Source organism: Notothenia rossii, assembly GCF_949606895.1.
Source record: "Notothenia rossii genome assembly, chromosome: 7".
Lineage (NCBI taxonomy): Eukaryota > Metazoa > Chordata > Actinopteri > Perciformes > Nototheniidae > Notothenia > Notothenia rossii.
Genome location: NC_136905.1, coordinates 4,814,744 through 4,829,721, shown reverse-complemented (window position 1 = coordinate 4,829,721; position 14,978 = coordinate 4,814,744). Strand labels below are relative to the sequence as shown.

Sequence of the window (14,978 nt, the reverse complement as noted above, 5' to 3'; positions counted from 1 at the left end):
AGTGGCTACTGAAATCAATCTTACTAACTGCTGTCTGTGCAATTCTCGGCGCGAGTTGGCGGACTTTATTTTGCTTACTTTAACATAATTTTTCATGGTGGGGCTAAGCCATTTCTTGGTATGGGTGTAGCCTACCCCAGCCATACCCTGGCGCTGCCACTGGTGGGATGTATGGGGCGGGCCATTCTGCACATGCGTTAAATGTGTTAAATATTTTAACGCAATTAATTCTAAAAATTAATTACCGCCATTAACGCGATAATTTTGACAGCATTAATATATATTTCTATCTAGACCCTCCAGAAAAACGCGATTCTGCGATCGTAGAATTTACAGATTTTTAAAAGGCCGCATATTTATCAAAAGACCGCATAATCCACGCATTTTTCCCGCGATTAACTTATCTTGACGTGAAGTAGTGATGATGATGACGCAACGTCATCAACTCGCGCATCACAGAAGGTAAACAACACCGTAGAGTGAACGTGTGGAGCTCACACGAGAGAAAAAACACCAAGATGAAAAAATCTGATCCATCGAATTTACCGACGAACATTTCTGCTAAAGACCGGACAAAGCAGTACCCCGATGTCTTTCACGAAAGTGAGGGGAAACTATTCTGCACCCCGTGCAACTGTGTGTTGGAGGATAAGTCTTAGAGAAAATTGACGGTGACGACCCACTTTGATTCATTCAAACATTCGAATGCTTTCTGCTGCTGCGGACAAGAAAGCCAAACAACTCCAAAACCCTTTCGAGGGCTACTAGAAACGAAGTGAGTAGCCTAAGATTGAAGCTGGTCTGATAACGAACGAGTAAATGAAAACAGAATGAGGCGGAGAAGTGTGTGTGTGTGTGTGTGTGTGTGTGTGTGTGTGTGTGTGTGTGTGTGTGTGTGTGTGTGTGTGTGTGTGTGTGTGTGTGTGTGTGTGTGTGTGTGTGTGTGTGTGTGTGTGTGTGTGTGTGTGTGTGTGTGTGTGTGTGTGTGTGTGTGTGTGTGTGTGTGTGTGTGTGTGTGTGTGTGTGTGTGTGTGTGTGTGTGTGTGTGTGTGTGTGTGTGTGTGTGTGTTTGTGTGTGTGAGAGAGAGAGTGTGAGAGTGAGAGAGTGTGATTAAAATAGCCCAATTGCTTTTACAATAAATAAACATTGAATGTGTTTAATTGAAAAGGAAAGGGATTTAACGTTAGTGGCAGGTTGTGTGTGAGAGAGAATAAATAAGACAGCCCAATATTAATTTTTTTTAATTCTTTTTCGCAACTTCCCGCAATTTCACCCCATAAAATCACATAAAAACCCTGCATGTTTAATCGCATAATCAAGGATTTTTGCCCGCGTTTTTCTGGAGTGTCTATTATATGTTCGTCAGTTTACAGTAGAAACAGACTCTTACTTTGTGTCTGAGGGTCCAGGTGCATTACTGAAGTATATAGATTGCTCTTTAGACCGGTCACTCTTCAGAGACAGACAGCTGAAGACTGGAGACTCTGCTCTCTGTCTGTGGAAACAACAAATTGTTTAACACACATCATTATTTATTTTAAAAAGCAGATTTTGATTTCAGTTTTCATTTTGTTACACGATTAAAGATTTTTGGTCTAACTCTGAATTTTTTCAGTTTTAAAATTGTGTTTGTGGGTTCCTGGTGTTTCAATTTATTTGTGAGATTGAAAAGTTTTACATGCATGAAGTTAATGTACAAAACACAAAGTCTTACGTATCGTGTGAGAGAAGGATTTCATAATATTAGTTTATTTATTGCTTCTGTTGATGTAAAGGAGCACAGCGTTCAATTACATGTTTTTGATGTACTTTAATGGATTTCATTACAGTATTTTACTGTGTTTCTGTACTGTTATCTACTGCGCTCATGTAAATATTAACGAACAGTGCAGATGATCCCCTGGCATACAAAATGAATCCTCTTCAAGTCAGATTACAGTAGAAACAGAATCTTACTTTGTGTCTGAGGGTCCAGGTTCATTACTGAATTCCGGAGGTTCATGATTAGACCGGTCACTCTTCAGAGACACACAGCTGGAGAATGGAGACTCTGCTCTCTGTCTGAGGAGGCAACAAATTGTTTTACACACATCATTAGTTTTTGTAGAGGGCAGCTTTTGATTTCAGCCCGTTTACCTTATTAAAGATTTTTTCGATTTGCTCTGAACTTTCAGTTTTTAACTCGTGTTTGAGGGTTTCGGTTGTTAGAATTCATTTGGGAGAGGGAAAAGTTTTACATGTTAGAAATTGATTTACTTAAACCTAACACAAAGTCCCTCATCTCGAATGTGCGAATTATTTCACAATAGTAGATTATTTACTGTGGCTGTTGATGCCAAGGAGCACAGCCAGAGCTCAGTTACACCTTTTCTATTTTCCTCTTCTGGGTTTCTTTACTCTAATTTACTTTGTTTCAATACTGTACTCCATATTGATCCTTTACTGAAGTATATATACTGTGATCTGCTACTCAGATCAAATCAGACTCCTCTTCAGGTCAGATTACAGTAGAATCAGACTCTTACTTTGTGTCTGAGGGTCCAGGATCATTACTGAAGTCCGGTACGTTCCCTTTGGACCGGTCACTCTTCAGAGACAGACAGCTGGAGACTGAAGATTTGTCCTCTTCCTCATCATTCAAATCTCTCATGTTCTCCATTCTGAGAGTTGAACTTACTCTGGAGACAAATACATAAACTTACAATTTATAATGCAAACATTTTAATCAAAACCTTCATAATGATACTTTTCGGTTTAAATTTGGGCTGTCAACAAAAGTTTTTAACACTTGCAATTACTCTGAAAACCTTAAATGTGTCAATGCAAATGAATCATATCACCAAGTTTGACCAAAACACACAACAGCACAAGCTACATGTATTGCACTGACTGGAGACCACTGGAAATCAGCAGTGACTAAATACATTAATCAATCAAGTAACTAAATACATTTACTCAAGTACTGCACTTTTAATTAAAAGCAATTTTGAGGGACCTGTGCTGTATTTTAATGTTTCACTACTTTTTACTTCTACTCCATTAAAGTTCAGAGTAAAATTATGTACTTCTCCTCCACTACATGTATTTAATAACTTTAGTTACTTTACAGATGTGGATGAATGATGTAAAATATAATCAAGTGTTAAATCAGACTTTAGTTCCACCTGGAGTAAATCCACCAGCTACCCTGCAGTATACAAAGTCATTCAAACTAGCTGCACCTTTACCAGCTTTGAGAACACTTTCATGATCAATCATTATAAAACATATCATATATATTATTCTGAAATGGACCAATCTGCACAATGACTACTTTTACTGTCTCTACTTTCACTAGATTTTGATGAGAATACTTTTCTACTTTTACTTGAGGAACATTTTGAATGCAGGACTTTTACTGAAACAGAGTATTCCTACACTCTGGTACTTCTACTTTTACTCCAGTACAAGATCTGAGTACTTCTACTTTTACTCAAGTACAAGACCTGAGTATTTCTACTCTTACTCAAATACAAGATCTGAGTACTTCTACTTTCACTCAAGTAGAAGATCTGAGTACTTCTTCCATCTCCAGACATCAGTAAGAGCTATAACTACCTTGGTGTAAAAGCACATTTAATACATGACAAATGTTGTGCACTCGTTCTTTAGGCCTGGTGAAAACAGAGGGGTGGCATTGTGCTGAATCCACAAGACGGACAGGTCACTACTTTAGGAGCAGATAGTAGGGATGTAACGATATACCGAATGTATCGCGTTAAATAAATGTCCCAATACCGTCGTGAGACTGACCAAATCTACCGCGATTTAGTTTTTGTTTTAAACACTTTTTTTGTTTTAAACCTTTTATTTAACGAGGTGGTCCCATTGAGATCATCAATCTCTTTTTCAAGAGAGACCTGCCCAACATGGCAGCAAGTAGGTTCGAGCATGAACATAAAACAACAGAACACAAAAGGACATCGTATTTACAGGGCCACATTTACATACCTAGAGACATTGACATGTACACCAACAGTATATTTATATCTCGCCCTGTCAAGAAGCCTCACCTTCTAGTCAAAAACGGTATTGTTTTTGAAATGGTGGAGAGACAATGCACAGTTTGACCCACTGCTGTCACCCATGGCCAAAGCATATCTCTCTGTCCCACTGAGGTGGCGTTAGACTTTTTCTTTCATTTTGACGGACAGGATCGTCGGATCTGAACACGCCACTAATCGCGCTGACACGGGGGGGGGGTCTATATGCATGCACCTCGCGGGAGCGCGCACAGCGTAAAGCAAAAACTCCCAGACATTTCAATTATCTGTAAGGCAAAGTACGGTTTGGAAACTATATCATTTCCTTTTGGAGGGCATGCATAACACGGCATAACACCAGAGCCTCGCTGCCGGGAAACTTTGGCGCTGTTCCGAGTTTGTTAATCTGTCAAATTGACAGACTGCTTTCAGATCTTTCCGTCATTGTTAAAAAAAATATTCGGTTAACGTGACCACTGCTGTCCCAGCAACATCAGTACCAAGCGAGAGAGTTGTTTCCACAGCAGGGGGTATTGTAAACGCCCAAACATCCCAGCTTCTACGTGGAAATGTGGACATGCTCATATTCCTAAAAACCTGTCTGATGATGTTGAGTGAGTGACTTAGTGAGTTTTACTGGTTTTCTTGTTCACTTTGTTTCTGACACTTTAAAATACTGCTATCCTACTAAAATGCTGTACAAATCAGATTTATTATTTAACAAAGAACATTTCTCCAAGTAAAACATTTTAAATTTTTTTTAAAAATCCCAAATGTCTTTTACATTTTTTTTCTTTATTATTAAATATGGCGATGAATACCGTAGGCTACCGTGGACTTGTTATCGCGATATTATCGTACCGTGAGTTTTTGGTATCGTTACATCCAGCAGATGGTGATCACAATATAATAGTGGCAGCAAGTAGCTATACTACCTTACGAGCATAACTTGCTCTGACTTCATGCCAATCATTCGGAAATCATCATAACGTCCGGCAGTGGCTCAGTCAGTAGGGGCTTGGACTGAGAGCTGTAGGGTCGCCGGTTCAAGTCCCCAACCAGACCTAAAATATGGAGTGTGGACTGCCACTTGGAAAGATCACCTCCTGCCCTGCCGTGGTGCCCTTGGGCAAGGCACCGGACACCCCCCTTCCCCCCCCCCGCTCCCATTGCTCCCCGGGCGCTGTACAATAGCTGCCCACTGCTCCCAGTACTAGACTCCTAGTTCTAGGATGGGTTAAAAGCAGAGGCAACATTTCACTGTGTGTGCTGTGTGCTTTGCATGTGTGACCATTAAAGAGGGGTTCATCCCTCCCAATTCTATTCTAACTTAGCTGAGATGTTTTACTAATAATAAAAAACCCTCTTATTTCTCTCAGCAGTTTTTCATGGACAGCTTTATTAGACTATATCACACGTTTTATTTGTTTTATATCTCTCCAAAATACAAGTTAAAAGGCCTACTAATATTTTGAACTTCTGATTCATGAAGATCAACCATATGATCGTGATTACTTTTTTGTTTTATATCAACACCACAAGCGTAAACAACAACAAATAAGTCTGTATAGTTATGTAACCATGATGGCGCAGAAACAAGGAAGTGAAAGGGGAAGTTTAGGCCTGCAACATTTCAATATGCCACATCGGACTCTAAGAAGTTGCTTTTTAATCGAGACTGTATTCTTCTTAGATAAAGTAAAACAGAGTAAACATTAATTAGGTTTATAAAAACCCAGCAGATCCTGGTTTTAACACTCACCCTGTTTTCTTTGTCTTGCTCCGTCGACGTGTGAAATGGAGTATGGCAGTCTGACTTCTGACTTTCACCTTCGAGGTCCCGCCCTGTTTGCAGCTCCCTTGGATGAAGTTACATAGTAGAACATATTACAGGAAGATAGAAATAGACATGTCGCTAAAAACAAGCACAATCAAGTTATTGAACTAAAGCAAAAAACAATACAGTGTTTGAAAATAACCCAATACAAATAAAAATCCTGCATTTGAAGTACAAATATTGTTATTATCAGTAAAATGGTATTTAAAATGGTTAATAGTGCAGTAAAATGTCCCGCAGTCTTGTACTTATATATCTGTTTTTGGATTAATATTTCTGCTGTAATAATGTGTATGATGCATTTTGATGCCAAGATGTTTTATTTTAAATTCCTTTATTTACTTTTGTCTACTTTAATCTACATCAAATCATCATATGCTTTTCGATCATCATATGTTTGTCGGGAAGAAAGATTGTGTGCCATTTAAAGTTATAACAGAGGACACATACACAAATACAAATTAGAGAACACATAAATTACAGCCTCAATACAGGGAAGATAAGTGGGTAGACATGTTGAGATATTATATGGGAGACTTCCAGAGGCTGGAGGACCACCTTGGTGATGAGATTTGTTATTCTCCTTTTTTATTAAGCAACATTTAGTGTATGTATGGCTCAAATCTTTAAAGTTCGATGTAAAAGTTTGTTTTTAAATATTTGAATTTTAGTTATCGTTGTATTGTATTCATGTTTATTCCCTGGTATAAAACAGAGGATATAAAAGATATATGATTTTATTTTGAGATGGTAACAATTTGGCAAATAAAAAAACGAGAGGGTATAATATATAATAATCATTCATCTGTTTGCCCCTTGCAATTTAGTTATTTAAATAGTTATCTATTGTATATATCATACTTTATTTACAAGTATTTACAAGACTTCTTCTTGTACTATTTTTATTTGTATTAATTTTGTATTTACTTGCACATATTGCAACATTCTCTTGCACTATTTTACTTGTAATCTGTTATTTCTTTCACTATTTGTATTGGTTTTATTTGTTTTATGTCCTATATATATTCATGTTGCATCGTTGGGGGACTTAAGTTTTTAATTGCCATATCTACACTGTAGCTACTGTGCACATGACAATAAAGCCTTGAATCTTGAATCCTGAATATAAAACTCATTTTCCCAGCTGTCCTTTCGGTTATCATTTCCGGTCCTGCGCACAAACGCCCGTCTCCTCCATTGCGCGTCAGTGTCACACAATGCAATTGTATTTTTTTAAATTGTTAAATACTATGTGAATACCTTTTTAAATAATATTGTTTTATTGTCTTCGTCTCTTTTGATACTTTGTGCGTAACAACGTAAAGTTCCCCTTTGTGGGACGAATAGAGGAATTCTGATTCAGTCCAGAAACTCAATTTCCCGGCTTTCCTTTCGGTTCTCATTTCCGGTCCTGCGCATAAACGCCCTGCTTGCCCGTTGAGCGTCAGTGTCATGACAACAGTACGATGGCTCCAAGGTAGAGGGTGAGAAATGTGATTTGTGTGTGAGAAGGAACAACACATCAGCTTGTACGGACCGGCGTGTGTACGTGAAGGTAAGAGAACCTCGGGAACAAACCTGAGTGTGTTTAGTCACCAGCTGAGGAGATTTATATTTTATATATATATATATATAAGGCTGTTCTTATATCTGCTCAGTATCCAGGTAACTTGGAGAGCTAGCTAATTAGCTAAGCTATAGTTAATTCTGCCGGCTTGACGTTAGCTGCGAGATAAGATTTTTAACCTTTCTGCTGTTCAGCTTCTGAAGGCATGTGTGATTACTTTAAGTGTTTGTATGCTCGGATATATTGGACACATTTGCAATAACAAGAGTGTTCTTAGTTATAGAACAATGAACCCACAGGTGTTTGGTCTTCAAAGATACAGAGGCTTTATTGTCTTATGTACAATAGCTAGAGTGTAGCTGTTGGCATGTGTCGGCTGCTCTCTGTCTTCTATAAGATGGGACTGTTAGTTGTCCTCTGGTGATTCAGTTGCTCTGCTCGCAGTTGTGTACATTTACCCAAGTACTGTACTTAAGTACAATGTTGAGATACTTGTACTTTTTTAGTATTATAGTATAGTATTATTATATTTTATATTTTAGTTATACCTTTCTAATTTTACATGAATATTTATATATTATTTAATTAAAATGTGTTGTAAATTTAATATTATTCTAACATTCAGCAACCCATTTTCCCTTGGGATAATAAAGTATTCTGATTCTTACAGTTTCAACTTCCATTTGGACTTCAGATGTTCTTTTTTTCAGATGTGTCTGGTGTTATATTTGGGAATATTACAGGAAGGTCTTATAGCTATATTGATATATAATTGTACAGCCGTAAACAGTGTTGGTCACTTTCCCTGAGCCTTCAGAGACGTCAGGATGCCTTCCATCACAGAGGACTGAACAGGGTGCCCTCCCTGACAAAAACAACGTGGAGTTTATTGACCTTTTCTACCAGTTTAATGCTTGCAGAAAGCAAACAGAAAGATAGAAAGCATTATTAAAGGCATGTTTTACATCTCATTGATTTAAAATAACTCATAACTGTTTAGGGCAAGTTGCTGCGACAGGACGTGCAACAGGTTGTGTCAAGGGAAGTGAACAAATCACAAAGCTAAACCACACAGTGATAAATCCATCAGCCTGTCAGAAATAAAACTGCTATAATAATAAGCGAGGAGTGCCGATAGCTTCCTGCTTCCCTCCCAGCTTTCGTTAGAGAATTATCATTTGATTCTGCATCATTAGAAAACAATCTAACGACTCTATGCTTTTGGGACAATATTTTATTAAGTGTCTTCATTTCCTGGTTTGATAATAAAAGCATTAATAGAGAATCTTTGTACATGCCTCTCAATATATATTCCATATTTTATTTCTTTTGTATTCCATTCTATTTCTATGTAAATACTGCAATATTTTACTATATTTTTAATTATTTATAATATTTTTTAATGTTATTTTTTATGTGTGCACCATGACATCAAGTCAAATTCCTCGTACGTATAAACCTACCTGGTAATAAACCTGTTCCTGATTCAGATTCAGAGCATTTTAGACATTCATCTGTTTAGAAGATGGTGAAATATTCCTTGAACTCTTTTCTTTGTGGCAGTGTAGATAGGAAGGAGGGCCTCTGTGGATTAGCTGCCCGCTCCACCTGCTCAGCACTTAGCAAGTAGCAAAGCTGCTTGCCCCCACCTCCCTTCTTATTTCCCTCTCTATTCTCATACTCAGGTCATGTGATCTGCTCTTCTGCTCTGCTATTGGCTGCAGATTGATTATCCAGTGTTCTTTTAGTGAACAGAGGGTTTGATTCTGTTCAAGCAGAATAAATGAGATCTTCTGTCGCAGACTGAAACCCATCAGTTTCACCGCACCTTGACCATCACACTTAAAGAAACACACGCACACAAACTAAACGCTTTGCTCTTTAAAACCAATGCACCAGTACCTACAATGGTTTGAAGCTATTTTACGTGCAGATTTGTTGCAGTTCTGAGTTTGTGTCTTCATGGTTGATACTTATTCTAAGTCACTTTGGATGAAAGCATCAGCTCAATGAAATGTAATTTAAACCTGCCAAATGTTTACACAATATAGCCCTAAAATACTATTAACATGTTCATTCTGTTTTTGTGATTATGATATAACAAAATACTGGAAAATATTGCTGCAACCACAAGAGCAACTCACAGAAATTACTCTGAGCGGCAAGTGCGAAAAGTCTCAGTGGCTAGCCAATGTTCAACAATACTGAAGTCACACATCTTCTTTTGGCAGTAAATCTTCCACCATGGAGCTGGTGGCGGTTTCACTCAGACATTGTTGTTGCTATGTATAATGGTATGGCGCCATTACATGGACTAGTATGAATATTTCTCCTTCTTCTTTTTAATATACAATATTCAATTATCACAATATAGTTTTATTTTTATCATAATAAAAATGATACATTTAAAATGATTAGAAACAATATGCGAGCAGAAGAGAGAAAGTAATGCTTGCCCCCGTCTAAATAAGTGTGTGTGTGTGTGTGTGTGTGTGTGTGTGTGTGTGTGTGTGTGTGTGTGTGTGTGTGTGTGTGTGTGTGTGTGTGTGTGTGTGTGTGTGTGTGTGTGTGTGTGTGTGTGTGTGTGTGTGTGTGTGTGTGTGTGTGTGTGTGTGTGTGTGTGTGTGTGTGTGTGTGTGTGTGTGTGTGTGTGTGTGTGTGTGTGTGTGTGTGTGTGTGTGTGTGTGTGTGTGTGTGTGTGTGTGTGGAATAGTTGTCCACCAAAACACAGAGTGAATATCAAACAAACCACATGAGAAACATTCCACTTAGTCAGACTAATCTGAAGCCCAAGCCTGTCTAATACCTCTAGAACGAGGCACCTAATTGACAATAAAAACTGTTTTTCTGTTGCTTTTTAAAATCTATCAGCTAATAGCTTGTCTTGATTTCAATATTTTGCTACACATTTTAAATCAGTAGTGCTATATTTGATTTTATTGGAAAATGTACACCAAAGAGAAACAGACAGATGTTTGCATGTCACGTCTAACCATTTCCCTCCTGTCTTTTTCACTTACTCTCTCCGTCCAATCAGAGGCAGCATGTCTCTGTTCAAGGCCCGTGATTGGTGGTCGGCAGCGCTTGGCGAGGGGGAGGAGTTCGACCAGGGATGCCTCTGTGTCGGAGACGTGGACAACAGTGGCACCGGACACGGTCAGTGTGTGGAGAGGAAGAGATGAACCAATAACACAGAGACCTTTCCTGAGATGTCTCATCACACGGCTCTACACTTATGTGGATACAAAACAGAGCTAAATGTTTTCATTCTAGTTTATATGGTTGTGCACATATACAATGTATATCATGATGTATGTTGGCAAGAAAATAACAGACATATCTTAAAGATCCAAAAGATCTACTGTGTGCTAACTTTCATTTGCCGCTCTGCTTTGTGTTACATTTCCCCCACATTTCTCCATCCCAAAATCAAACCACTTTGACACCAGACTTTAATTAGAAAACCAGTTCCCTCTAGAGTTAAAACAAGCTAACCAGCCACAGCCAGAACATGGTACAGTAGCTAGGTGACAGTATGTTCCGTTCTGATGTATATAAGTCATTTCTTATCGGGAATAAAGATTGAATGTGTTGCTATGAGTTCATTAGTTTCAATAGTGCTGAATGCTTTTATTCACTGATGTGCCATTTGCAGTGCGACACTGACATTCTCTTCCATGTTCATGTGGAAAGGATGCCCGTACAATCTTTGTGATTTATTTTGTTAAGGTTTCTAAGGATGGGTTAAAAGCAGAGGACACATTTCAGTGTGTGCTGTGTGCTCAGCATGTGTGACCATTAAAGAGGGTTTCATCCCTCCTATTCTATTAGAACATTTACCTATGGTATTTAAAGTGTTGATAACTAAATGATGTCCTGAAGACTTTGACACTGAGCTGACTCCCTCCCACCAAACCTTCTTTTATACAATTTACTTTAGGTTGAGTAAATGACACTAATTAGTCGGCATTTCACTTCTCCAACTTTGTGTTGTTAAAGAAATATATTGTTTCACCTTAGCAGTGACAGTGGTAGCACCACACAAAGGGAAAGCAATGACAGGCTGCCTGCTGTTAGGCCTAATAACTTCCAACTTCCTAAGCGACCTTGGGTATCATGAAAGGCGCTATAGAAAACCAAGTTATTATTATTATTATTATTATTATTATCCTGACTTATCTGTCATGCTTTTTGTTTATACCTTAATAGACAAGGTGGTGGTGGGCAGCTACATGGGGATGCTGCGGATATTCTCCCCAAACGTCAACAAGACCAGCGAGGGAGGTCCGGCTGACGCCCTGCTGCTGGAGGTCCAGCTTAAAAACGCCATCATCCAGGTGGAAGTGGGCAAGTTTGTCTCGTAAGTAGACTGAAACTCTGGGAGAAGGCCCTCAAAGGGTTAAAATAAATTGCCCTATGGTGGAATATACGTTAATATTAGTAGTGTCAATCGATTTTATATTTAATCATGATTAATCACAAGTTTAAACTATAAGTACCTACTTGTATTCTGAGGGGGGATAAAACTAATACATGTGTGTTGTAATGAATAAATGCATGACAATCTGGTAAGAGAAATCAAAGGGTTTTTTAAAGCATCATTTTGAGGATCCCTGTATTGCTCTCTTGGATTCCAGTAAATTAGCAGACAATCACATAGAAAGTAGAAAGTAGTAATGTGTAGAGGCTAAGCCAACGCTTTAAGCCTCTGAGGATCCGCTTTGTGGGGGTAATTGACGCACACAAGATTGCTGCCGAATAAAGGTCAGAAACCAAGTTTCCAGTTTGAAACAGTCCATTCATTTCCATTTGACTGGTTTCCATTTGATTTGCTTCTTTCCATATTCACCACACGATATTAGCGTTTACACAATATATTTTCTTTGCTTGTAATCCCGTGTTTGTGTGTGTGCTTCGTGTGTGCTCCGTGTGTGTGTGTTCTCCGTGTGTGTGTGTGTGTTCTCCGTGTGTGTGTGCGGTCAAAAACTGTATAGCCTTCCGGCGGAACCTCTCACCACCAAACATAGGTTCCTACCTTTATACCCACAGATGTTAATTGGCTCCTACATAGTTTTTTTACATTTATGTTTTTATAATAACAGAACAACATGTGAAGCTAAACAACAACAAATAATACCCACAAATAAGTTATAAAATAAAGCACAATAAATACTAGTTGTCTGAAGACCTTCAATATTTACACATACCGTACAGGAATGAATTAGTCATTCACTTACTCATTGGTGTCGACCATGTACATTTTCCACTTTTCCCATTTCCTATTGAATGCATTCTCTTGGATTCTCAAAACATATGTCAACCTTTCCATGACAAAAGGATCTTGAACAATTTCCAGCCACTGCTCCTGAGTCGGAGCGTTCACATTAAGCCAATTCCTAGTTATAGCTTTCTTACTCGCTGCAAGTAAAACCTTAGTCAAATATAGATCACCTCCCATCACAACATCCTTAATGTTGCCAAGATACATCACCGGGCAGGTATTTGGGATTCCATATCCCATAATAATTTTGACAACTGCATTAACCTTCTCCCAATATGACCTTATCTTTGTACAGTTCCAGAAAATGTGCGAGTGGTCAGCCTCCATGTTCCCACACAACCTCCAACACTGTTGCTGTACACCAAGTTGCCTGCTCTTTATTTTGGGTGTTGTGAAAAAGCGAGTCAGGTTGTTCCAGCAGAATTCCCTCCATACTAATGAGTTTGTGGATGTAAATTGGATCTCGAACATTTGAAACCATTCTTCCTCTGAAATTTAAATGTTTAACTCCGCTTCCCATTTAGCTTTTATGTAGATAGTCGATTCCCCCCTGTTTCCCCCCAAAGCCTGGTAGAAAGCAGAGATGATCCGAGACCCCTTCTGCTGATACGCATCCACAATCACCCCAGTTACAGTATCTAAGGAGTCATCTGCATTCAGCCTTATCTCTTTTACAAAGTAGTGTCTTAACTGCATGTATCTAAAATAATCCCTGTCTGTAAAACCGTACTTTGCCCGTAAGTCCTGAAAACCCATCAATTCACCCTTTTCTGAAACCGTACACATTGCTGTTATGCCCTTTTGCACCCATTCTTTGAATGCTGGATCTTACACCCCTGGTTTAAAATTGGAATCCTATGCAAACCACTTCAGCGTGCGTATCCCTCTCTTTAATTTGTATTTTGTTACTACAACATTCCAGACCTCTAGTGTAAACGCAACTATCGGATCCATTTCACCTCTCAGAGCCCTCACCAAATACCTATCTCCCACCAAGGCCTGAATGTGGTGACCCTGCACCTCCCTTTCCATGGCTTTCCATCCAGACTCATAATCAGGTCTGCACCAGTAGGCCAAAGGTCTGAGTTGGGCTGCTTGAACTATTCCCTAAGATTTGGTAAAGCCATTCCCCCGTTACTTTTAGGCAACTGAAGTGTCGTAAATCCCATTCTTGGTTTTTTACTATTCCAAAAAAAATCTAGACATTTGTTTTGGGGAACATCAATTGTAAGAGACTGAAAAAAATACAGCAGCCTAGGTAGGATATTCATTTTAACCGTTTGTTTTCTGGCACTGACGTCTAAAGGGAGGGTGGACCACCTTTCTACATCCTTTCCGATATTGTCATCAATTTTGTTATAATTGGCTTCAAACAGGTTGGAAAATGTTTTGGTTATAGTTACACCAAGATAGGTCATTGTTTTGGAATTCCATTTTAGGTTATATGCATGTCTAATTTGTTGGGATGGGGAATAATTAAATGAGAGAATTTGAGTTACGTTCACTTTATACCCTGAATAGTAACCATATGTGTCGAGTAGGTTCATCAGGTTTAGGAAACATACATCTGGTTGCTCAAGGGAAACTATAACATCATCTGCAAAAAGCCCAATGATATGATCTCCCCCCCCCCCCCCCCTATATTTACACCCTGCAGATCTTCACTCTGCCTTATTGGTTCAACAAATAAAGCAAATAGAGTAGGAGAGAGACAGCAACCCTGTCTAGAGCCGCTGAATCCTATTGGACAGACTCCCATTTACTTTGATCCTAGCCGTAGGTTCATGATAAATAGTCTTAATACACCTTAGTGTTCATATAAAAAAGACCAGCTGACACTGTCAAACGCTTTTTCTGCGTCCAGACTAACCAGAGCCATACTCTTTTTATGTGCATTGTGTACACTATGGAGAGTCCTTCTGATATTGTCTTGTGTTTGGCGCCCTCTAATGAATCCAGTTTGATCTTCATGAATAAGATCTGACATAAAAGTCTAACAGATGATTGAGGTAAACAGCTTGTAGTCCACATTTAATAGAGAAATTGGCCTTTAAGTTTTACAGTGGTCTTTGCCTTCCTTAGGCAAAATGGAAATAATTGCTTCCCTCCCAGATGGGGGAGCCCTGCCTTCTTTAAGAGTCCAATTAAAACCAGACAGAAGCCGAGGTGTTAGCTCCTTCGTGAAAGTTGTATAGACCTGCTCGGTGATTTATTGGTCTTTAGCCTACTGATTGCAGCTTCCAGCTCTTTAACTGTACATTGCGACCTAA

The 14,978-nt window shown here is 38.8% G+C and overlaps 2 protein-coding genes across 2 annotated transcripts in view; one reads left to right on the top strand and one right to left on the bottom strand.

Moving 5' to 3' along the window:
- Positions 1–5,855, bottom strand: part of LOC307012871 (NACHT, LRR and PYD domains-containing protein 12-like) — a 29,105-nt gene extending 23,250 nt beyond the window's left edge. Inside the window, exons 1-4 of the mRNA XM_079640071.1 lie at positions 5,786–5,855; positions 2,527–2,679; positions 1,958–2,062; positions 1,392–1,496 (exon numbers count right to left, since the gene is read on the bottom strand). Of these exons, the coding sequence (XP_079496197.1) occupies positions 1,392–1,496; positions 1,958–2,062; positions 2,527–2,660 (344 nt within the window). The 5' untranslated portion in view covers positions 2,661–2,679; positions 5,786–5,855. The remainder of the gene's footprint in view (positions 1–1,391; positions 1,497–1,957; positions 2,063–2,526; positions 2,680–5,785) is intronic.
- A 1,446-nt stretch (positions 5,856–7,301) lies between these two features.
- bbs9 (Bardet-Biedl syndrome 9) overlaps positions 7,302–14,978 on the top strand; it is a 193,393-nt gene continuing 185,716 nt past the window's right edge. Inside the window, exons 1-3 of the mRNA XM_079640904.1 lie at positions 7,302–7,415; positions 10,465–10,583; positions 11,637–11,787. Coding sequence (XP_079497030.1) covers positions 10,472–10,583; positions 11,637–11,787 — 263 coding nt within the window. The 5' untranslated portion in view covers positions 7,302–7,415; positions 10,465–10,471. The remainder of the gene's footprint in view (positions 7,416–10,464; positions 10,584–11,636; positions 11,788–14,978) is intronic.